This window comes from Diabrotica virgifera, chromosome 6 (genome assembly GCF_917563875.1).
Source record: "Diabrotica virgifera virgifera chromosome 6, PGI_DIABVI_V3a".
Classification (NCBI taxonomy): Eukaryota; Metazoa; Arthropoda; class Insecta; order Coleoptera; family Chrysomelidae; genus Diabrotica; species Diabrotica virgifera.
Genome location: NC_065448.1, coordinates 224,659,183 through 224,685,126, shown reverse-complemented (window position 1 = coordinate 224,685,126; position 25,944 = coordinate 224,659,183). Strand labels below are relative to the sequence as shown.

General features: G+C 32.9%; 1 protein-coding gene across 1 annotated transcript in view; it reads left to right on the top strand.

Annotated features, from left to right (window-relative positions):
• The window catches only part of LOC126887281 (DNA polymerase theta), a 65,910-nt gene extending 41,517 nt beyond the window's left edge, over positions 1–24,393 (top strand). The window contains exons 9-15 of the mRNA XM_050654692.1: positions 1,844–2,063; positions 5,075–5,378; positions 8,227–8,428; positions 8,494–8,682; positions 14,398–14,855; positions 16,749–17,013; positions 22,604–24,393. Coding sequence (XP_050510649.1) covers positions 1,844–2,063; positions 5,075–5,378; positions 8,227–8,428; positions 8,494–8,682; positions 14,398–14,855; positions 16,749–17,013; positions 22,604–22,905 — 1,940 coding nt within the window. The 3' untranslated portion in view covers positions 22,906–24,393. The remainder of the gene's footprint in view (positions 1–1,843; positions 2,064–5,074; positions 5,379–8,226; positions 8,429–8,493; positions 8,683–14,397; positions 14,856–16,748; positions 17,014–22,603) is intronic.
• The last annotated feature ends 1,551 nt before the right edge of the window (positions 24,394–25,944 follow it).

The following is a 25,944-nucleotide window of genomic DNA, read 5'->3' as shown; positions in this document are numbered from 1 at the left end:
GGTAAGTGGGATACTAGGTAATAATTAATTAGGTTAAAAGAGGTGACAGGCAAATTTTCAAATGTTAATTGATCTTTTTTTCTTCAGCTTTATTGAAGTTTCAATTTTCTAATCGATAGCGATCAGATATAGATGGATTTCCTTTCCAAACATTTCTAATTTAGTAATTCCTGGGTGTTTGTCCCATAAACAGCTGGAAATATTGTTTTTTTTTAATTGTTTGAAGAGTAAATAACGACTTTTGGTTATGATTATTCATTGTGTGATTGTATTATTTGTTGTTCGTGAATTTGTGAGGTAATAATATCAAAATATTAAGATATTTACTCTCAATGTTCATGTTTTAAGTTTGATTAAAACTTTGTTTTTTACTTATTTCGTTGTATTTTGCTGTAGTTTTTAGCAGGCTTATTTTAAAATACAGCATTCAATTTGTTTAGTAAGTTGAAAAATATTTAAATTAATGTTTTATTCTTTTTTAAATTTTTTAATTATAAAATAACAAGGATTCACTTCAAAATAATAAAGTGAATTAATAAATCTGAAGTGTCAACACCGCAACTGTCAAATAAGTGTTACCAATTTATGCCAAAATATTACCTTCGTTCGATTACAATTACAGTGTGTTCCGAACAAATATGCTTCGTAAGAACGCTTACAATTCATTTATACAATTTGAATTAAACACGTAATTGTGTAAAAAAAATTAATAAATCCTTTATAAAAGGAATATATACCTTTTATAAAGGATTTATTAATTTTTTTGTATTACATGGTATACAGCCAACTACAGGAAAACTTTTTCCTTGTGGACGTAATTGTGTATTTCTCTAAGTTTACATTAATAGAAATTTTCAAATATTATTTCTATGCGTATATCATAAAATATGTCAAGTGGCTGTAATTCCAATGCACTCGGCTAAACGATTCTAAAAAGGAACAGACCTACCACTTAAATATTTCGTGTTGGTATCATGTGACGTCACGTGCTATGACGCGGATGAAATTCATAGGTATTTATACTGGACGGACTATATCTATATAATAGCTCAAATTAAAGGAAAAACTACCAGCTTTGAAACTAACATTTAATTATAATCGAAACATTATTTATAACAAAATTATAACAATTATGAGCGGATATTTTTTATTAAAAAGGCATATAATTTGTTTATGAAACTAAAATACAGTGATGAGCGCGCTAATAACCGACAAAATAACGCAAAAGATGGAAAACATAATACATTGTGAAATAAAAAGAAATCAAACTAGTAGAGGTGGAAATTATGGATATAAACGCATAAATTAACATTACATTACATTTTCCCACCAGTAGACGTCTATGACAGGAATATTTTATAAAATTCTCCTGTCACAGTGACGGTTGTTATACTCCTCCGATACGTCTAAAGGTGGGAAACTATGTAATGTTAATTTATACGTTTATACTGTCATCGCCAGTTAACTTGGCGAGACGCACAAACCCAAAATTGCAGAGTGGCTTAGGCTTAGAGGATGGTCATCAGTCTCTGTGACGTTGTGCGTATTATGTCGCCAAGTTAACTGGCGATTGCAGTATCGATAGTTTTCACCTCTACTAGTTTCATCCCTTTTTACTCACAATGTATTATGTTTTCCATCTTTTGCGTTATTTTGCTGATTATCAGCGCTGTATAATGTTTAACGTTACATTTTGCATTGGGTCAACCTGTGCTCAGATTGTTTAAAACTGATCGAATTCTTGTAACTGGTTACACCGTAGTAATCAACTGACCGTGTTCAATCTAACTCTTTATAAGAATTCTTTTTAATGCACACTTTATTTCATTGTATTTTCTTCTAGACAAAGATACAAAACCTTCATACGTTACCCACGAATTGAAAAAAGAAGATACTGCGGATCTGAGTAAATTGAAAATTTTAGACGTTTGTCAAGAATTAACCGGTTTAGAAAATTTCATCGCAGAACTTAAGGAAAAAGACTGTTTTTCTTTTTCAATAGCCTGCAGTAGAATGACAGAAAATAAACCTGTCATAGGAATGAACGTAATGAAACCAGAGGGGTAAGTTATTTTTATTTTGAGTCTTTGGCCTTTCACGAAAATGATACTCCCGAAGTTTTTTTGTGTAGTTCTTCTTTCCTTATCTAGGTGGGTTTCCCCAATATATTTCTGGATTTTTCTGATGTCCTGAGTCTGTGTTGAGACATTCCTTTGCCTCCTTCCTAATCAAATTCTTCAATAAATCTCTTCCTATCAGATATCCTATTCGCATAAAAAGCTAAGCGGTTGCCGATCAACTGCTACATCAAATTTGCTAGCGCGCACAGTATGTCTACGTCTATTCCTATTCTGGTTTACCTTGAATTGGGATACACAGCATCTCAGTAAACATCATATTAAAAATAAACCTTTTAATAATTAAATGCCCGTGGTAATGTTTGTTTTTAATAAATACGATTAACCTAGTTTTTGCATCGACGCATGCTAGTATTTGATACAAGGTCGAGTTGCAATAATATTCAGTGGGTGTTTATTAACAGTCAGCACTTATGAATCACGTTCACCTCGGCTTACCAAAACAGTAAATAAACAATAACCGACTTTAATTATAATTTTACGAGAACAGATAAATCAATTAGCAGTTGAGATTCGAGGGGGTTACATCGATTTCAAGTAAATACTATACCACCAGTTACTTTCTGTGATATATTTAACGTGTAAATAAATGTCTTAACAACGAACGATATTTACTACATCAACCCTCATAGTCGGGGTAACCACCCCTAAGTATCCAGGGTGGCTCAGAAGTCAGGAGCCACCATAACCTGTGTAGTTTGTAAAATTTCCGTTTGCATCTTAGGCGCGCAAACAAAGATGATACCGCAGTAGATGTAAAAAAAGAATATGTGTGCTTTGTACGCACACTATTAAAATTAAAATTAAACATTTTTGTGTAGAATATCTGACGTTTTTTAGGTTTTCTACGATTCCTCAAGGAAAAAGCAATTGCGGACATGCTACAGTTCATAAAAAATGACGTATTAACGTTATTTTTAATTTTTGGTATTATTTTAAGTATTAAAATTAGTTTAAAAGTTAAATAAAATACAATTAAAATGTTTGAAATTTATTTTGTTTCGTTGAAATCATAATAATAGAAGTATAACTTCTTCGTGTGTACAAATTACACACACTATTTTTTTTTTTTTCTATATTAATAAGTCCAAAAATATACAGGGTGAGTTTTATTTATGGAAACACTCAATTTTCTCAGAAAGGGCTTGCACGATTTTTATAGATTTTGGTGGGTAAGGGTTTTCTAATGCGCCCGATATTATAGTGCTAATTACATTGTTGTCAGATTTTCCGTTTTTCTGGAAATCTAATGAACTTTCTTATTTCAAATGAAACACCCTGTATATTTTTTACGTTTTCAAGTCCTTAAGAAATACTGATTATTTTTCATGTTATATTCCTTATACCTAAATGCCATAATTTCGGAGTTATTGTTACATTTATTTAAAAAAAATTTAAATAAATTATGAAAATCAATTTTTTCGGCCCGGATAAACATTATTTTAGGTTGTTTGGATCATTGCGAACAAAAAAGATCTTTTGTAATTTTTTTCTGAAATTAATCGTTTCCGTGTTCAAGGTTTAAAAGCACAAATAAACAATATTATTTTTAAAACTGCGAGGTACTCAAATTCAAGATCAAGCCTTATTTTATCAGTAGTTACCGATAAGTAATTTGAGCTTGTTTCATTTTAAAACATTATTTTTTAGTTGTTAATGCAGCCCGATGGCCCGTCCTCTCATATGGCACCTCATTAACAAATTAAAAAGCAATGTTTTAGAATAAAACTAGCCAGAAAATGTTATGGCAAGCTATTAGAAGAAGAGATGAGCTTGAATTTAGGTACTTCGTAATTGAAAAAGTTATATTTTTTGCTTGTTTTTTTTTGGAACCTTGAAAATCTTTTAAAACCTTTTAAATTGTTTATTACTCGAAAACGATTAACTTTAGAGAAAATTACGAAAGACATTTTTTGTTCCCAAGTATCCAAAGAACGTAAAATCAAATTATAAAAATAAATTTTTTCGTTCCGGGTAGACATTATTTTACGTTCTTTGGATCATTGCGAACAAAAAGGTCTTTTATAACTCCGAAATTATGGCATTTAGGTATAGGGAATATAACATAAAAAATAATCAGTATTTCTTAAGGACTTCAAAAGCTAAAATATACACAGGGTATTCCATTTGAAATAAGAAAGTTCATTAGATTTCCAGAAAAACGGAAGATCTGACAACAATGTAATTAGCACTGTAATATAGGCCTCATTTGAAAACCCCTACCTACCAAAATCTATAAAAATCGTGCAAGCCGTTTGCGAGATAATTGAGTGTTCCATACATAAAACTCACTCTGTATATACAGTCGGAAAAATGAAAGAATACCCATGAATGAACATATAAAACACGCTGTATTTTCCTGTCACCGTGTCACAAAGAAAAGTGCCCAGTGCAAGTACATGTAGTATAATTATTACATGTACTTGAGCTGTCCAATTTTTTGTGTGACACGGTGACAGGAAAATACAGCGTGTTTTATATGTTCGTTCATGGGTATTCTTTCATTTTTCTGACTGTAGGTACCTAAAAACTATTTAAAAAGTCAGTACATCTATAAACTCATTTTTGTCTCTATTCTCACAACTTTTAAAACACAACTTAACAGCCATAACCGTAAATAAAAATGACAACAACACATTCTTTAACCACAGCCGCCATATTGAATAACTTTTGATATGTCATTGGAATGCCCAATCAGAGCGAACATATAACGTATATGTGCGTAGGGCTAACAATTTTGGATGAATTCGCGCACATTTACATTTACTCCCAATCCCAACATTTTTCCCAATCGCGCCTAAAGAAGTATGACTTCAAAAATGATGTGTGTAGCTGTGTTGATACACATGATTACACATGATTCTAGTGTTGATACACATTAATAATAATTGCGAAATAAAAATGATAACAGTTAACATTGTATTCAAATTTTCCAGCTCAGTTGATCAAAAACCAGCCTTCTTTAGCGGTAGTCGAAAACTGGAAGGATTTTCATTTTGTTGGGACGACATCACCCATTACTTAAGCCTAGAGAATATTAAACTCCACTCGAAAATTATTAAACTACTGAAACAAATTTTCGATAAAACATCAACTACGGTGTGCATGGTTGATTCGAAAGAGCAGATCAAGCTGCTGAAGAAAAGTTGCGGTGTTAACTTCGGCTGCCAAGTAGAAGATCCCAAAATAGCCGATTGGATTTTGGATCCGGAAGGAAGAGAAAAATCTTTGAAGGCATTGGTAAGTTCTTGATTATATTTGTTTATAAATATTTTTAAAGACACGATAACTTACACAGACATAATATTATCATCATGAAAGCCTTGTATTCATTGTATAGGTAAAGCCATTTCGGATGGCCTTAATTTGCATATTATTGCACTAGCACGGAAATCGAAATTTGAAGTTACTTCGGAAGCCACGCCTTAGTATTAAATAATTTCAATATTCAGTAGCGGTGCAATTAAGAACAAGTTGTGTGTGTTTCTTGAAAATACATAATTTTATTTTCAAGGAATTTCGCTGGACATGGACGGAAAAATCGTAGCGTTATTAAAGAGCTATTACGGTTGAAAATTTGGTAGTAACATTTGTTGAGTTTTGTTTATTTAGTAACCGATTATTTTGTTCTTGGAGGATGTATAGTTTGTATGTTTGGATGTACATGTACATACTGAGTTGGGATAAAGTATGGAACCAAGCAAATATATTTGAAACGAAAAAACAATATTTATGAAACTTTGCATGCAAGTACAGTGACGCAAAAGGCATCTGTTGCCATATTTTTTGTTACTACTCCACTTCCGGTTTCACCGGAAATACCCTTAACTTATTTAATTTAAATGGGTCACCCTATATATTTTTGCGGATTTTAAAAGAACTTGTTATTTTTACTTCATACATACCAAATATGGTAGAAAAAATTTGTTAAAAAGTGTCTGTAGATAATTTTTTGTATTAATACAACGTCGTAGGAAATAAACGAGTACCATCTATACTGTAGACTAAAATTGTTGTTTACATGCATTGCATGACATATTTGAATTTAGTATAGTAGGTAAAACTGTTACTGAACTAATTGCCAGAAATAAGTTGTATTGAAAATGGTTCATTTAAGTGAAAAAGATCGTATTGAAATATTAATGATAATTGGTTATGGTGAATTTTCATTTTTTGGAATTGAATTTTCCAAATCGATGGATTGGACGTAGAGGATTCATAGAATGGCTCGCTCGTTCTCCGGACCTCAACCCGTTAGATTTTTTTTTCTTTGGGGTTATCTAAAATCACGTGTTTACGTTAATCGACCAACATGCTTGCAGGATTTGAGACAAAGAATAATTGATGAATGTGAATACGTATGGAAATCTTGCAAAAAGTGACTCACGAATTTATTTATAGGCTTGCACGTTGTCAGGAGGTGAACAGCAAACATTTTCAACATTTGAAATTATTTATTTTTTATTTTTAATATCATTGGTCTAACGTAAATAAATTAACCTATTTTTTAACTGTAAAGAGATTTATTTCTTGTTTTAATAGTTTTTTCTTCCACACTTGGTATTTTTGTATTAAAAATAACAAGTTCTTTTAAAATCTGTAAAAATATACAGGGTGTCCCATTTAAAGTAAATAAGTTAAGGGTATTTCCGGTGAAACCGGAAGTGAGTATTAACAAAAAATATGGCATCAGATGCCTTTTGCGTCACTGTACTTGCATGCAAAGTTTCATAAATATTGTTCTTTTCGTTTCAAAGATATTCGCTTTGTTCCATACTTTATCCCAACTCTGTATATGCTTTTTGTGTGAGGTAGTGAGTTAGTTTTTCAATAGATAGATTTTGAGAAAGCACTTAAAGCCTGGCGGGCAATTTGAATTCCTGGTTTTTAATTGAAAATGGTAGTTTTTCGATCCTTTGATGGGATGTACTGGGAATTCTTTTGTTGAGGTTTCCGTTGGTGTGCTGGAAATTTGGGGCACGTGAAGATTTTTTTTTCGAAAACCTCAAAAGATTAATTTGATGTTTGTTAATGGCCAGGCTGAGAGTTGTTTAATGGACTCTTTTGCATGTTAAAGGGTGTTCCGGTAGTACAATAATTGTATGTGTTTATCGATCCTGGGGCTTTGAAGAAGTTATAATAGAAGTACATTTAGTGATTTAGCAGTTTTATATTTGACGTTTGACCATTTGACATTTTGACAAAATTTAAGGAAGATTGCAGTGTGTTTCTCCAGGCAAATGGTTTGTTGTTGAAGAAAAAAGGACGGTAACAGTTTTTATTTTATTTTATGGGAGAAAACAAGAAGGAACAAGGTACAATTTAGGTTGGGTTAAATGGGTCTAAAAAGGGGACTAAAATAACAAGTATTTATGTGATTTTTTTGTTAAATTAATTACCTACTTTTGTTCTTATTAACTGTTGAAATCAAAAATAATATTTTTATATAAAAAGGGGCTTAAAATTATGTTGACATTACATATCTCTATAGTTATCTAGTGTTTTAATTGAACTGTCATGTCTTATGCTCTAAATCAAACCAACTAATAATAAAAAAATAATTCTAAGTGAGAAATCGCTGTGGTAGAGCTGGGTCGCCAAATAATATTAAACGTGTATGTGTATAATTATTTTAAAAATGTATGTATGTATGTACACACCGGGGCATTGAAATTATTGTGCAATATATGTTTTAGTAAATAATGCACGCCTCTATTAGTTACCCAGAATGTCATTTTCAGCTATGAATCACCTACTTTAAAGGCGGTTCTTATAAAATTGTTAGATGCGCCAGAATACGCAAATTAGGGCCATCCGAAATGACTTTATTTATACCGTTTCACTTAAGAACGGAATGCTGAAGAGATAGGGCTACGTATTTCTTATGGATGATAAAAGCGCGCCGATGCCACGCCGTGTGATTAGAATGAATCGTATATCGACAGTCTAGTAGCAACACGTGCCTGAGAGTTTTGGCAACACTGATCTCCATAACCGTAACATTCTATTCTTAACGTGAAACAAAGTATAAAGGTATTTTGAAAAAAACCTTTACTCGAATATCTGAGAGAAATGTGTTGTTTTTCAGACAACAAAATATTCCCCAGAAATGGTGGAGCTGTTACACCTTTCCAAAGGCTGTAAAGGGGTAGGAAGCATAGGTTTAGATCTCTACAGTTCAGTTCCGGCCAAAGATAGATCCTCATTAGAATCTATCATAACTTGGAATGTCAACATTACACTTAAAAATGATTTATTGATAGACAATTTAAAATATTTGGATGCTTATGGTGAGTATATAGATTTTCGTCGTGTCCATTGAATAATTAATTGATAAATAACCGATTTGTTGTAGATTTGGAGACAAATATAATCCCATGTTTGGCTAAAATAGAACTAGACGGTATGCGCGTCAATAAAAATGCATTAACGTGTTTATTAAATAGCATAAAAGGTCAAATTAGCGATACAGAGAAAAAGGCATATGCTTTGGCGGGAAGAAAATTTAATTTTAATTCCTCGGCAGATGTCGCAAAAGTTCTAGGTAAGAAAATATTATAAATTCTATTCTATTCTGTTAGTCCAGAAAGCCACCGCGCATCCGCTAGGAAAAACATTCTAATTCGTATGTTTTGCACAACCTTACTCAAAAAGGACTCCTTTTAACAAATTTGCATGTTGCCAGGACCAAAAGGTGGTCAACAATTTTTTAAACGTTTTTTTTTTGTTTTTTTCCTAAAATTATTTTTTTTTGCATGGAAAAAAGTTTTTGTAGGTTTTTTGGATCATTCCAAACAGAAAAGGTCTTTAGTGACTTTTCTCTAAAAATGATAGTTTTTGACATATAAGCGATTAAAAATTGAAAAATTGCGAAATCGGCCATTTTTAACCCTCAAAAACTATGTGAAAAACTGAAAATTCGAATGTTGCCAAGGTAGGTAGATATTCTTTAAAGATCGATTGATGAAATCACAAAGAGTTTTTTGCAATAAAATATTCAAAACTCCTTTGTTTTTTAATTGCTAATCAAGCGTGCGCGACACTATTTTCCACCGACAGTATGGTGCAAATGAAAGGAATAAATTCGTTATTTCGTAAACCGGCGACGTTAAGGAAAAATCCCGAAACAGGTCGATTTTTATTTTTAAGTTATGATATTGTGGCATATATGGTATACTAGTGACGTGATCTATCTGGACGTGATGACGTAATCGATGATTTTTTTAAATGAGAATAGGGGTCGTGTGCTAGCTCATTTGAAAGGTTCTTCTTTTTTCTATTCAGTAATATAAACATTTATATAATTATTTATACAGGGTATCCAACAAATGTTTATTAAATTAAATTATTTGACAAAAAAAGAAGTAGAAGGACACCTTGTATAAATAATTATGTAAGTGTTTACATTACTGAATAGAGAATTGAAGAACCTTTCAAATGAGCTACAACACGACCCCTATTCTGATTTAAAAAAATCATCGATTACGTCATCACGCCCAGACGGATGACGTCACTAGTATACCATATATGCCACAATATCATAACTTAAAAATAAAAATCGACCTGTTTCGGAATTTTTCCTTAAAGTCGCCGGTTTACGAAATAACGAATTTATTCCTTTCATTTGCACCATACTGTCGGTGGAAAATAGTGTCTCGCACGCTTGATTAGCAATCAAGAAGGAGTTTTGAATACTGTATTGCAAAAAACTCTTCGGGATTTCATCAATAGATCTTTAAAGAATATCTACCTACATTGGCAACATTCAAATTTTCAGTTTTTCACATAGTTTTTGAGGGTTAAAAATGGCCAATTTCGCAATTTTTCACTTTTTAATCGCTTATATGTCAAAAACTATCATTTTTAGAGAAAATTCACTAAAGACCTTTTCTGTTTGGAATGATCCAAAAAACCTAAAAAAAACTTTTTTCCGTGCAAAAAAAATAATTTTAGAAAAAAAACGTTTAAAAAATTTTTGACCACCTTTTGGTCCTGGCAACATGCAAATTTGTTAAAAGGAGTCCTTTTTGAGTAGGGTTGTGCAAAAAATCCGAATTAGAATATTTTTCCTAGCGGATGCGCAGTGGCTTTCTGGACTATGTGTATCCTGCTAAATTCAAAATTATTTATAGAAACGATACAAATTATTTTATTACAATTATATACAATAATTATTTATATTTATAAAACGATACAAAAATAATAAATAAACATCAACTTCTTTAAAACATATCTTCTTCTTTTTGTATAGACATGAGATGTCTGTTTTTCAATCTTCCTATAATAGTAAGTTGTCGTTCCATCCTTTTTGTGGTCTTCCCACTGATCGTCTTCCTATTGGGGAACCGTCTCTCGCTGTCCTGACTACCCTATTTGTTGTCATTCGGCTTATGTGGTCATTCCATTCTATTCTTATGTTTCTTACCCGGTTATTAATGTTATCCACCTTGCATCTCCGTCGTATATCTGTACTTCTAGCTCTGTCCCATAGTCTGACCATCGATTTTTTGAAGGATTTTCATCTCCGCTGTTTTGAGCAATCTTTTTGTCCTCTCCGTGTCGGGTCGTTTTTCTGCCGCGTATGTCATTATTGGTCTGATGACTGTTTTGTCAATTCTGCCTTTCATTTCTTTTTTGATATTTTTATTTCTCCATATTGTGTCATTCATGCAACCTGCGGCTCTGTTTGCTCTATTCACTTAATCTTCTACTTCTGTTTCGAGCCTTCCGTAGCTAGATAGTGTGATGCCTAGGTATTTAAAGTCCATCACTTGTTCTATTATCTGACCTTCCAGCTCCAATTTACATCTTATTGGATCTGCTGTTATAACCATGCATTTTGTCTTTTTTGGGGAAATTAACATGTTAAATTTTCTGGCGGTTATGTTTAATTGGTGCAGCAAATTTAAAACATATGAAACATAATATTAAAATATATTTAAGAAAAAACAAATAAATATTGATAAAAGAAAAATATCAAGCAGAAAACAATTTTATTCATTTTTAAAATGAATCTCTAACATTTATTTCATCATCGACATGTTTATACGATGTTATTGAATCAATCATATTTGGAGTAACGTTAAAATTATGGGGTTTACTATTTATACTGAGATGCCAATAAAAGTGAATTTACATTAATGCCACGTCTAATGTTAGTTTTAATTAAATTCACTTTGTAGAATGCCCTTTTATAGGCGGCAATTTAATGAGGCATTATTAACACATCTAATACAAAATTTCCTCTTTGAATTTATACACATCAGACGTATCATGAATTTGAGAAATTTAGTACCAGTAGTGTTTCATTTTTAATATCATCATCCAGTCGTACGCTTGAAACCCTGTATTGAAACACATTACATTTTGCTTGGGTGATTTTTTTTTAAATCCATAAGGAAAAATTTCGTGCTGGCTGTATACCAATTATTACAAAAATTGAAGAAAATCTTACGTGTAAAAGGTATATTTATTTAAAACCCCAATAAAGGGCTACATTAAAAAACAGAACGTTTTCGCTCTAAAGAGAGCATCATCAGTGTTCTAAGCCTAAAATAAGTACAACCATAATTAGTGAAGACAAGAGTAAAAATTTAAAGGTTGACCAAGATAAAAAATTAGGTTATACTTACAAGCTCTACATGCTAAGCCACCAAAAATACATGGGTTAAAACCCTTAAAACGCCGACCAAAAGTCTTACATTGGCGTGTTATATATTAAACCCTGGCGATGGCTGAAATTTAAGCAAGATATACCTTAAAGCATCATATGACTATTCCACGTGTATGTGGGTGGTTGAGTTGATTTCTCTGTCTTCACAAAGAGAAATGTAAAAGCCAACTAATTACAGGTGACAGGTAAGAAAGCGTTTCTGACTGATGACAGCACGAGACAGACGGTCCAGCATGAAGTTTTGTGAACTGATATGTAGTTAGGTACACTAGGCAATAGTTTTAAAATTTATTTGTGGTAAAATACTATTTACTTTTTTCCACAACTTGATTACATCTAATTACTTTTCACAATCTAATTTTTAACTTTTTAATATTTAAAAAAAAATTTTTTGAAACAACTTTTACTCAACACCTTCTTTCTTTATTTTATCCATAAAGGTAATAACGAAAATCTTACTTAATTTTTCATTGTCCTAGATATACACATATAAGGACAGAATAATTTTTTAAACCTTTTTATAACAACTATTATTCCTAATCAGTGTTGAGTAACCCTTACATACCCCATAAACTTTAATATAGTACGAATTTCAGTTACATTAATTCATCCTCCATATCATATTAAAATATCAGACATACAGAGCTCATTGCCTCATAATTTTACCATTAGTCATACCTTTGTTGCCTTTCTCATTTCATTCAGTTAGGTACCTACATAAATTATCTTCGTGCTGGATTCAACCTAGACATTGCCCTCATCAAGTTTAATAGTTTAAGAAAAATCTACTTATTTTCTCTGCCCTAAATGCATTTGATCATATGGGCAAATTATTATTTTTCAACTATTAAAACAAAAAATAAGATCTTTATTTTATTTTAAAATACACCTCATGTATGGTTGGTTGCCTATCTTTAGTAATACATTTATTAAACCCCGCTGACAATTGGTTTTTAAATAGCGTTATTTTCACTCCGTATATTATTCTTGGTAGGTTAATAGTGAATACTTGTAATCCCAGCACATGATGTTTGTTGTTATTATCGTATTTTACCACAAACAAATTTTAAAACTATTGGCTAGTGTACCTAACTACATATCAGTTCACAAAACTTCATGTTGGACCGTCTGTCTCGTGCTGTCATCAGTCAGAAACGCTTTCTTACCTGTCACCTGTAATTAGTTGGCTTTTACCTTTCTCTTTGTGAAGACAGAGAAATCAACTCAACCACCCACATACACGTGGTATAGTCATATGATGCTTTGAGGTATATCTTGTTTAAATTTTACCCATCGCCAGGGTTTAATATATAACACGCCAATGTAAGACTTTTGGTCGGCGTTTTAAGGGTTTTAACCCATGTATTTTTGGTGGCTTAGCATGTAGAGCTTGTAAGTATAACCTAATTTTTTATTTTGGTCAACCTTTAAATTTTTTACTCTTGTCTTCACTAATTATGGTTGAACTTATTTTAGGCTTAGAACACTGATGATGCTATCTTTAGACCGAAAACGTTCTGTTTTTAATGTAGCCCTTTATTGGGGTTTTAAATAAATATACTTTTACACAGAAGATTTTCTTCAATTTTTGTTTTTTTTTGTGTAAAAAAAGAAAAAAATAATGTTTTAATTTACATTTTTGTAGTTTAATTTCTTTGTTTCCCTTTCCGAGTCTAAATCAGAATCAGAACTATTAGAAGTTCTTTTGCTTGTACTTGAGATATTTTTGAAGAAATCTACTGGGACTTCATAAATAAGAAACTATGAATATGAGTCTGTGCAGCTTTTGATTTTATTTTGAAATAAATCCTGAGAATCCCCTAATACTAATACACCATATAGGAATCCCCAGTGCAGTAACAACTTTCAACCCAATGCTACAAATCATTTCTAGCAATATTATACCAGCATTACAATGGTATTCATTTTTTGTACTCACATCAATGATCATTTTTATAATTCATCATTTATATAATATTGTGGTTCGTTAAAAATATTTTACAATTGTCAATTATGTTACATATTTTTTTGTCAAAATTTAAAGGAAAAAAGATCAACTCTGAGTGACACTGACATATGTCAAGCACTTACAAAGTCTGCAGCCAATACAAAACCAAGGAGGGTATTATCCATAGACATAATAAGAATAGACAAGGCATACTGAGCAAAATAGTGTCACGCGCGAGCAGTCGATCGGTGGTCATCTATCTCTTTTTACAGAGCGATCCCGCGCTTGTGACAGACAAAGATGGCTAGACCACTCAAATTGAATATTGGCTAATGGCGTCCTTGATATTGGCCTTACTCCTCTATTCACAGAGCGGCCGATACCTTACCTAGCATATTCTTATTATGTCTATGGTATTACCGCATCACTTCATTTCTGTTTAATGACTTACATTGACGTGCAGGCTAATTTTTTTAGATCTTGTATCCTTTCTATTATATTTCTTAATTTTTTCCTTAAAAATGTCTTTTCTTTAATTTTTTATTAAATAACATATTCTACATATTTTCAAAAATGGAATTGAAATGAGATACGAAATGATCCAGAGATTTCTTGTTTATCGTTATGTCCACTTTTAGGTATGTTCCGTGGCAAGAAAACCAGCACCAGAAAGCAAGTTCTCGAAAAGAACCAACACCCCATATCCGACTTGGTCCTTCAATGGCGAAAACTCCACTCAGTCCTCACGAAAACCATTTACCCGTTAATACCAGTGGTGCAAGACGATCGTATACACGGCCGTTACATCACGCACACTGTCACAGGCCGAATCACGATGCATGAACCTAATCTTCAAAATATACCAAAGGATTTCCAAATGGTTAACCCGCTAACCAAAGAAAACGTCGATATCAGTTGCAGGAAAGCGTTTGATGCCTCTGTAGATTATATGTTGTTGTCTGCGGATTACTGTCAGCTAGAGCTGAGGCTTCTTACTCACTTTTCACAGGATCAGTTGTTGTGCAAAATCATGAGAGAGCCTGGGGATGTATTTAGGACTGTAGCTGCTAAATGGAACAGGATAACTGAAGAAGAGGTCAGTAGAAATCATAGTCTAGGGCTAGGGCAGGGGACAGGGCTGTTCCGTGGCCCGATCAAAGTCCACGGTGTTTCGGAGTTCAGAGTGTATTCTTATGTATTTTGATCCGCTGAATTAGAATTTTAAACTTACTTTTGCGTCTGAAGTGACAGGAATTTGCTATAAACGATTTAAATGTTTAAATTATTATAATTCATAAACTAACAAATATAAATCATTTTCACAAATATAATTTGTTCCTTTAAGAAAAGCATTCGACAGGGTCCGACATGAAAAACTATCAGAATTATTGAAAAACATAGAGATAGACAGACGAGATTTACGAATTATCATCAATCTGTATTGGAATCAAAAGGCCAATATAAAAATAGAAGAACACGAGTCCGAGAATATTGATATAAAGAAAGGAGTAAGACAGGGCTGTGTTCTGTCGCCCATACTGTTTAACTTGTACAGTGAAGCTATATTTCAGGAAACGATAGCGGAACTGGGTGATGGAATCTCTATAAACGGAAGAATAGTAAATAACGTAAGATTCGCTGATGACACCGTTATAATGGCAGACACCCTGGAATCGCTACAAGAATTGGTAAATAGGATTAACGATTATTGCATTAGATATGGATTAGAAATAAACAATAAAAAAACTAAATTTATGATTGTCTCAAAATCACAACATGGAAATGAAAGGTTAATAATAGAGCAAACCCATATAGAAAAAGTAGAGACATACAAATATCTGGGAACCTGGGTTGATGACAAAAATGACCAAAACAAAGAAATTAAAGTCCGAATTGAAACTGCGAGGCAATCATTTATAAAAATGAAGACAATGCTTACAACCAAAGACCTTCAGTTGCCTCTCAGATTGAGGGCTCTAAAATGCTACATATTTTCTCTATTACTATACGAAATGGAAGCTTGGACATTGAAGAGACAACACATAAGAAAAATAGAAGCGTTCGAAATGTGGCGTTTCAGAAGAATATTGAAAATTCAGTGGGTTCAAAGGAATACCAATGTTGAATTGCTACGACACCGACGTCTAAGTAAGGAGTTGTGAATAAAGAAACTATGAACAGTATAAAAACAAGGAAATTGGAATATTTGGGTCACATTACCAGAGGAGAAAAATATGAGTTGCTGAGAATTATTATGCAAGGAAGAAGAAGAATAGGAAGAAGACGCATCTCCTGACTGAGGAACCTTAGAGAATACAGAACCTGTAGCATGGTTTAATAGTTAATTACAACTCTTCAGAGCAGCAGCCAACAAAGTGACCATAGTCATTATGATATCCAACCTCCGATAGGAGATGAAACTTTAGGAAAAAGAAGAAAAACCTACAAAATAATTTTTGATCCAGTTGGAAAGATTAATGTAGATCAAGGTGTGCTCTCTCTTGATCGAGAGGAGGTAGAACGGGTAAACCATTTTAAATACCTGGACAGTTGGTTAAATGTAAATGCGACTCCGATGAAGAGATAAACCAGGATCTAAACATCACGTAAGGCTTTTATGAAATGGAATCTAGTTTTATGTAACCGAAACCTGTCGATGAATATTCACAAGAAGGTTCTGAAGTGTTATATGTGTATTGAACGGTTGTGAGACATGGACGTTAAAAAACATAATGCTAAACAAATTAGAAGCATCCGAATTGTGGTGCTATCGACGGATCCTAAAGATATCGTGGGTTTGGCACACTTCCAATGAAGATGTTCTTCAAAAATGATGAATTTAGAACATCTGCTCATAGACATCATAAAGAGAAGAAAAACAGAATACTTCGGCCATATAATTAGAGGACGAAACTCCAAGGACTTTGATCTGGCCCCTAGAATAGCAACTTTTCGTTAACTGTAATTTGTGATAATATGAGTATTTTAGGTTACAGAATCCACAAGACAACACGCTAAACACATTTGCTACGGCATAATCTACGGAATGGGAAACAGAACTCTAGCAGAACAGCTAAATATGGACGAGGATGACGCAGCTGAGTTCATGGAGACGTTTAGAAACACTTATCCCGGAATAAACACGTTTATCCACAATACAATAGAAAATTGCAAAGCTGCGGGATACGTGGAAACTATAAATGGCAGAAGAAGATTTTTACCTAATATAAATGAAAGTAATTCGACTAAAAGAGGTAAGATTGTCCTTTGTATATATTATATTTCTCGAATTTATCGCTAGACATTCGATAGCCAATGGTCCACTCTATTGTACAGCATAAGAAGTATATGTATAGTTTAGCTCTCTAAGCCTAGAAGATCCATGCCTTGGTTTACTATTCTTTTGTGATTTTAAGTTCTGTCTCTTTTAACATCTTTCTTCCATCTGGTTTTCGGTCTACCTTTCTTTTTCTTTCCTCCTATTCCTCCCGTTAGTATTCTTTTGGGTAGTCTCGTGTTTGACATCCTGTGGATATGTCCCAACCGTCTGAATCTTGGTGATTTTATGATCCCTACTATATTCGGTTCTCCATACATCCTCTCCAGTTCTACATTTGGTTTTTTTATCCACATTCGATATCTTTCGTCCAAATATTTTCCTGAGGACTTTTCTTTCTCACACTTTCAGCATGACTTGCTCGGATTTATTCGTCTTCCAATCAAATTTCTATACCAATCTATTTTAAGTTAATGTACAATTTCCTTTTAATCTTATATACCTTTTACAATCAAACAATCTAGATGTTTATAAAATTTTATACAACCATATTAATTGTTTAAAATTAAAGCTCTGAAAAAAAAGAATAAAAAAAATTATAAAAAAATAATAATTAAATAAAATAAAAAGTTACTAAGAAGATCTAAACCTCCGAGAGGTTGAATCGGGTTTAGGTCTTAGCGTAGTAAAAAAATATACAAAAAAATACATAAAAACAAAAGAAAAAAAACTAAATAAAAAAAATTAAAAATATAATAAAAAAATTGTTAAGAAATATATAAAAAAAAATAAAAAAAACAGAGTAAAAAACTTAGTAGTTGTAATAGTATGTAGATAAGGACACACCATTAAACTTGATAAAAATAATAAACTTAAAGATAAAACCCATAACTAAATTAAAATTCATGGTGACGTTTCAATTATTACTTAAATCATCGTCAGAATAATAAGTTTCTTGAGCGGATGCGTTAAAATAATTTTAAAGGAACAAACAATAATTAATGAAAACGTAAAAAATGACATTGACAATCATTGGGTTAAGTCAATAATTTCAAACACGCCATGTCTTGTTGCGTGTTTAAGGGTGGCTTCAAAAGAAATATGGATAATGCCTCCTTGATGCTGAGTTCCGTTGGAGAACTTGCATGACCAATGATTGAGAAGTCCTTACGACTAATAGGGTGGTCAGAATCAGTCATATGTTGGAATACTGCTGAATTTGGAACTGTTCTTGATCGTCTTCCTAAGTGAGGAGTGACACCTAAATGTTCGCAACATCTGACATTAAAGTGACGTCGAGTCTTCCCGACGTACGTAGCTGCACAGCTACTACATTTGAATTGGTATATAATGTTAGATGCGAGATCACTAGGAATCATGTCTTTCACATGGAAACGAGATCCTATCCTTTCCAAAGTCGTGAAAGCAAATCTTAGTTCTATAGAGGGAAATGCTTTTTTAATTGTTCTACGGATGTTGTGTCGGATTTGTAAGCTGTGGTAACCAGTATATGGAAGTTTGATATAGATCTTTTCTTTGATTTCTTCTACTTTGCTGTTTGGTTGGAATTTGTTATTGAAAAAACGTCTGATGTATCTTTCTAAGAAGTTCAACGAAAAAACATTTTTACTTAAGATCACCTTTATGTTTTCTAACTCTTCATGTAGGAATTGCCAGGTTGAACAGATAGTGAAAGCGCGGTGAACAAGTATGTTGATTAAACTTGTTTTGTATTTGTTGGGAATGAAGCTATCTGCGTTTATATACAGGCCGGTGAAGGTTGGTTTTCTGTATATTGAAGTGGAAAAACCTGAAGGTGATCTGAAGATGCTAATTCCTAAGAAGGGCAGATTTCCAATGACTTCAATTTCACTAGTAAAGTTCATATTGTGGTGTTTCTGGTTGAGATAATCTAAAAAATGTTGAATGTGATCGGTATGTTTGAAGATGAGAAAAATATCATCCACGTATCGTCTATAAAGAAGTGGCTTAAGATCAATTGGACAGTCAGCTAACCATGTTTTCTCATGGTAACATAGAAAAGTGTTCGCGAAAACTGGTCCTAAAGGAGAGCCCATTGCAACGCCATCTATTTGTCTATACAAATTGAAATTGAAGTTAAATTGTGTTACATTTTAAAAAACATCTTTTTATACCATCTGAACCGCTTGTGCTAGAGTAAAAAAACTTTCAGTGATTATCCATGTACTGGTGATATTTACAAATTTGTATAATTCACCCCCATTTTTCCCCGGAACCACCCAAAAAAAAGGAGAATTAATAAAAAATGTGATTTTCTTGGAATCCTTCACACACCATGCCCTTTATTAAAATGCGCGTTCTTATTACCCATGCATGGACACCAAAAACGATTTCTTGATGCAACCCCTGTAGCCAAAAAAAAATAAATAAAGGGGGGGTTGAAAAAAGATTTTCTTTTCGCTTTTTGACTCATATGGACATATACTCCATCAATTGGGTTTTTCATAAATATATATATGATTATTTCAACATCCCTGCGGAAACTACCCCTATCCGTGAATATAAACTGCAGAAACTACCCCTATCCCTTGGAGAGCATGTTTTTACGATTTTCTTATTACCTATGCATTTTTTAAAAACAAAACTTATACAGAATTAAAGACCACTATTTTCTCTACAAATAAGGTCCTATGCATTTTTTTCGTATAAGCAACCGTTACGGCACAGTGGCGCCGTAAACCTCAGAAATGCTTTGGCGGGCTCCAGTTTTGTTTTTTTTTTTTTTCGTCACCTATTCATTTTATTGATAACGTACTTATGGAAAATAAAAGAACACACTGTCTGCTACACATTATGACCTATGCATATTTTATTTTCTTTGCACCCTAAAGCCACAGTGGTGGCCCAAAATCAATTTTTGATTATTTTCTTTATTATTTCTCTTTTTTTTTTTGGGGTGGTTCCGGGGAAAATATGGGGGTGCATTATACAAATTTGTAAATAATACCAGTACGTGGATAATCGCTGAAAGTTTTTTTACTGTAGCATAGGCGGTTCAGATGGTATAAAAAGGGGTTTTTTAAAATGTAACATACTGTAATTAAAAAAATTGCAATTGCCCTTAAATAAAACCTACACCAAAAAATCAGCCACTTATTTGTGATTAATTGCCGCAGGGTTTCTTCTTAATTTTCATTACAGATAGGGAAAAATATATTTTTTAAAAACATTTTTTTTTAAATTTGTCCACTTTGGGGCGACACCCCCGCTAAACGGTGGGTGATAGACATGCTGTCGGGAAATAAATAGTAGCAAATATAGTCCTTTATTTTATTATTAAGTAAATTTTTTGCAAAACGTACAGAAAGGGCTACTTTTCGCAAAAACCACAAATTACCCCCTTTAAAGGGACGAAAAGGGGGTTCCGGGACGAAATTTTTTAAGAAAAAGTTAGTCTCATAATAAGCACCCCTTGATATACCAGAAAAAAAAAATAAAACCGGACTTGTGTCCATTTTGCGAGGTTCAACCTCTGTTTCCTACACTATTTATATTCTTATCTTAGCTCTTCTAGAGATGTTCTTACTTCTTAATTGTTTAGAGCAAAGCTACAACGATTACCAGCTATAATTCTCGCTTGGATTTCTTGTTTCATATTTGGTCTCCTAGTAGTATGGTATAGTTAGACCCAAACCCAGACATCCAAAGTGAAAGTTATCCTCCAACACCAAATTGTTCTATATGGTCCACATAATGTTCAGAAAAAAGTCACACCATTTTGAGCGTCGGGTTTGGGGGGGAGAGGGGGGAGAAATCTGTAAATTCGTAGTTTTTTACGTTTTTCGTCAATATTTCTAAAACTAAGCGGTTTAGCATGAACAACCCTCTACACAAAATTGTTCTACATTAAATTTGAAATAAAAAAGGCCCTATGCATAACCCTTCTAAAATGAACGGTTCCAAAGTTACGGAGGTAGTATAGTATAATTGGTCCAAAAAAAGGCCTAACCCAGACATCCAAAGTAAAAGTATTCCTTCAACACCAAATTGTTCTATATGGTGCACATATTGTTCAGTAAATAGTTACACCATTTTGAGCGTCCGGTTTGGGGGGGGGGGGGGAGATGGGGGAGAAGTCGGTAAATTAGTAGTTTTTTTTAAGTTTTTCGTCAATATTTCTAAAACTATGCTTTAGCGTAGGGAATATTCTATAGAAAAATGTTCTACATAAAATTTAAAACAAAAAAGGTTTATACATAATTGTTATAAAATCAACGGTTCCAGAGTTACGGAGGGTGAAAAGTGGAGGTTTTCGATACTTTTTATATTTACCGATTTCTCCCCCCTCTCCCCCCCAAACCTGACGCTCAAAATGGTGTGACTTTTTTCTGAACATTATGTGGACCATATAGAACAATTTGGTGTTGGAAGATAACTTTCACTTTGGATGTCTGGGTTTTTGGTATAGTTATATCATAAATATTGCCCAAAAAATATAAAAAGTATCGAAAACCTCGACTTTTCACCCTCCGTTACTCTGGAATCGTTGATTTTATAACAATTATGTATAGAACATTTTTTGTTTTAAATTTCATGTAGAACATTTTTGTATATAACATTGTTTACGCTAAAGCATAGTTTTAGAAATATTGACGAAAATCTTAAAAAAACTACTAATTTACCGGCTTCTCTCCCATCTCCCTCCCAAACCGGACGCTCAAAATGGTGTAACTTTTTACTGAACAATATGTGGACCATATAGAACATTTTGGTGTTGGAGGAAAACTTTAACTTTGGATGTTTGGGTTAGGCCTTTTTTGGACCAGTTATACTATACTACCTCCGTAACTTTGGAACCATTCATTTTAGAAAGATTATGCATAGGCATTTTTTATTTCAAATTTAATGTAGAACAATTTTGTATAGAGGGTTGTTCATGCTAAACCGCATAGTTTTAGAAATATTGGTGAAAAACTTAAAAAACTACGAATTTACCGATTTCTCCCCCCTCTCCTTCCCAAACCCGAAGCTCAAAATGGTGTGACTTTTTTCTGGACATTGTGTGGACCATATAGAACAATTTGGTGTTGAAGGATAACTTTCACTTTGGATGTCTGGGTTGTGCCATCTTTTGGATCAACTATACTATACTATAGTGAATATCGTTCCTAGATATTGGAATCTTTCTACTTCTTCGAATTTATATATTTTTCCTTTTGTGCTTATTGTCAGGTATTGTCCTTTTATGTATTCTCGTTCTGTCCATTCAATAGTCTTTTCTTCGTTTATGTATACCCCTTCCTTTCTTGCTATCAACTCTAGTCTTTTTAGTATTTCTTTTAATTCTTCTTTACTTCTGGCTATCAGTACTATGTCATCAGCGAATGCCAAGCATTGGTGTTTTCATTGATATACAAGTCATGTCCTGTTACTTTCGGCTTCTCTGATGACAATTTCAAGAAGGATACTGAACAGCAATGATGACAGTGGTCTCCTTGTCGCACCCCTTCACCGGCCTTAAACTTTCTAGCAATATTAGTTATAAGATTTTCTGTTTTAAAATTCTTTTATTGTAATAATTATAGGTCACGCTGAACGTCAAGCTGTAAATACCACCATCCAAGGCTCGGCAGCAGACATAGTGAAGAAGGCAATGATAAAAATCGAACACGACTTACAACAAATGTTCCATAAGGCGAAAAACAAACCGAAGATGGTGCTACATCTTCACGATGAGCTGATCTACGAAGTGCCGACTAAATATCTACGAAAAGTTGCCAAAGTCGTCAAAAAAAATATGGAAAACTCGGTTGAGTTGTCAGTTCCATTTCCTGTGAAGTTAAAGAGCGGACTTTGTTGGGGAGATATGTCCGAAATAGTTTTGTAGTTCAAGTTTTAGTCCTTTTATTCAAGTTTTATTTCGCACGTGTCATTTTTATAACAAAAATAATTTTTACATTTAATTATTGTGATATACTATAGGTAGGCTCTTTATATCTTTTAACTCTCACTTTTTCGATAATTTCTGATATTTTATATAACATTTTTAATAATTTTGTTGTTGCCAGTGTACTATTATAGCCCACTCTTTCATGGTTTTGCTCAGGATTTTAAACATTCGATTCGCTTCGATTGACATTTTTTTCATTTATAGCTTACGATCTACTTCAATAAAGTAATAAGTATTATTGTGTATCAATTTATCAATCAAAGATATAATAAAAACTTTATTAATTTTAATATAACGCGGGCACATAAATTTGATACACCCTGTATATTGATTTGTAACTATTTATTATAAGTAGTTTTTAAGAAGTGGGTTATCGTTAATAAGTTTTTTCCCTGAAAAATAAAACACATTAGGAAAGAAAGTGATATGAATAGACAATAATTGTTCAGGGTATTTGGAGATTATAACGGTGTTTTGTTATGCACGAGGCCAAAAGCCACAGGTAATAATATCCTTAGAAAATAATGTAAAAGAAAGAAGATTGGAATTTTAATCTCTTTTTGTTTAACCCCGAGTAAATTTTGTAGAATTTCCCGAAAGTAATTATTATGATGGTAGGAATATTTTTGAAAGTGTGATTGGGTTTTTTCGAATGAAAAAAAGAATGAGGAAGAAGAAATGTCTCTGATTGGTTTGGCAATTTGGAATGGGAAGGAGAGAAGGTTGAATTTTCAGATAGTTTTGGACAGAGGGATTATTATGTGATCGGCATCGCTGAAGAGCAGTCGACGTTTTCGTGGATAGTTAAAAAGCAAGTACCAGTGGTTGTTTGATAGTGGAGAGTGGAGCTGAAAAATGGAACGAGAGACAGATCAAATTGAGAAGAAATACCTCTTTGATTCTGTATTATTGTGAGAAGGAGAGGAGAGAATTTTGGAGTTGTTTGAATCGAGTACTGGTTAATAGAGGCCTGGCTCGTTGTTTTTTGGAGAATTAGTGCTGGTATGCTGCTGGATTGAAGCTTGAGAACGGAGAGGGCTTTGATGGGTAGCCTAACATAGTCAACAAGGGAGAGCTGTTTGGGTCAAGAGGAGACATCATTGTGAGTGAAGCAAAAGGTCAGTCAATTTATGTGAAAGATATTTTTATGTTCGGAAACTAAAATTTTGAGTAAAATCATATGAATTAAGATTCCAATATTTCAAAAATTAAATAGGAAGTATAAGTAATTTGCGAATACCTAAATTTGTTTGTTTAGCTTGTTTTATCAAAGTCATCGGAAACAAACCGATAAATTTCTATTTGAACTAGAATAAATTTAAGTGGTAAAAATTTCATTCGGACAGCTATGTCCATAGGTTTTAATTGATCGATTTTTAGAGTATTGATTTTGATAATAAAAGATATTTCTGTATGCTTATTTTATATTTCTATTTATTTCTCTTTCCTATTTTTCTTCCGATAAGGACCAACTAAGAGATACTGAAACCACGAGAGAAGATAAGTATAACATAAGATAATTTAGATATTTTTTGTATTATAAAAAGGCACCCTGAGATTTTTTCTTAATTTTTTGTATGATTTGCGACAATTGGATAATTGATTAAATAATTAATTGGAGTAATCAAATAAAGACTAATTGATATAAAAGTCATAAAAAGTAGATCATAACAGTATATATGATAAGTTCCTGGCTTATGACAGGTATCGTCCTTTGACGACTCTCTGGAATTCACCTAGCAACTAGGTCTTCTGTCCAAAATCTTTTTCGATTGACATGAAATTTAAAATACACATAGGAAACATGCCAAAGAAGAAAGTTATACAGTTACCCCATATTAATGGGTAAAAGCATGCATATTAAGGTAAGGTAAGCCTACTTACAAAAATTCGGTACCCCGTCAAAATAGCCCCGACATAATATCCCTCACACAAAACAGCTTCGTCAAAATAGCCGCGGAACAATAGCTCGCCCACAAAATAGCCCTGACAAAATGGTCCCGACAAAAAATCCCTTAAAAATATATTTTTTTCGGAAATGGTAATTATTCTCTATTCAAATGTTTATTTTAAACACAATAAATAAAAATGGTCTTTTAAATTAAAGTTGACGCTAAATCCCGCCAGTATAATATCGGACTTCGAAAAAGTCATCTAAACTGCAGCAGCACAAGTATTTAATGGCGTTGAAATCGTTGGATGTTTGTTTCACCTAGGGCAGTTTTTGTGGAGAAAAGTCCAAGAATGTGGTTTACCAGAAGATTACCAAAATAGCGAAAACGTGCGTCAATACACAAAAATGATTTTATCTTTAAGTTTCATGATGTCGGAGTTTCGGTAGATGATGTAATCATGCAGGGCCGTGCCGCGCTATGATGCGGTGAGGCAGCCGCATCACGCGGCATCACAGTGGGGGCGGCATAATCAGTAAAATCTAATATAATAATAGAAAATTAAACATTATTGGAGAGAATTTTTGAAAAGAATTAGACTTTTGGCCTCACAATGCTCAGCTTTTCGTGGAAAAAATGATCATTTGTTTCTACCTAATAATGGAAACTTTTTTAAGTTAGTACAATTGCTCTCTGAGTTTAATCCAGTAATGGAAGAACATATCAGGATAGTTCAAAGAGAGTCTGATACATGGTTTGTGACTTATTTAAACAAGAGTAGGCAAGATGAATTGATAAGTTTAATGGGTAATTTATTTAATTTTTTTTATTTAATATGCTCTACAGGCCTTGTAGGCCTAGGGCTTTACAACTTAACAGTTACAATTTTACATAATACAAATGACAATATATTGTGATGAACGCGCTAATAACCGGCAAAATAGCACAAAAGATGGAAAACGTATTCGCGGTGTGCAAGTACTTGGAAGGGATACGCGAAACGATCGTGCGCGAATAGCGGAGAAATATTGCAACTTTCTTAAATAATTCATATTGTCAACTGAAATTGTCAAATTGACGTACA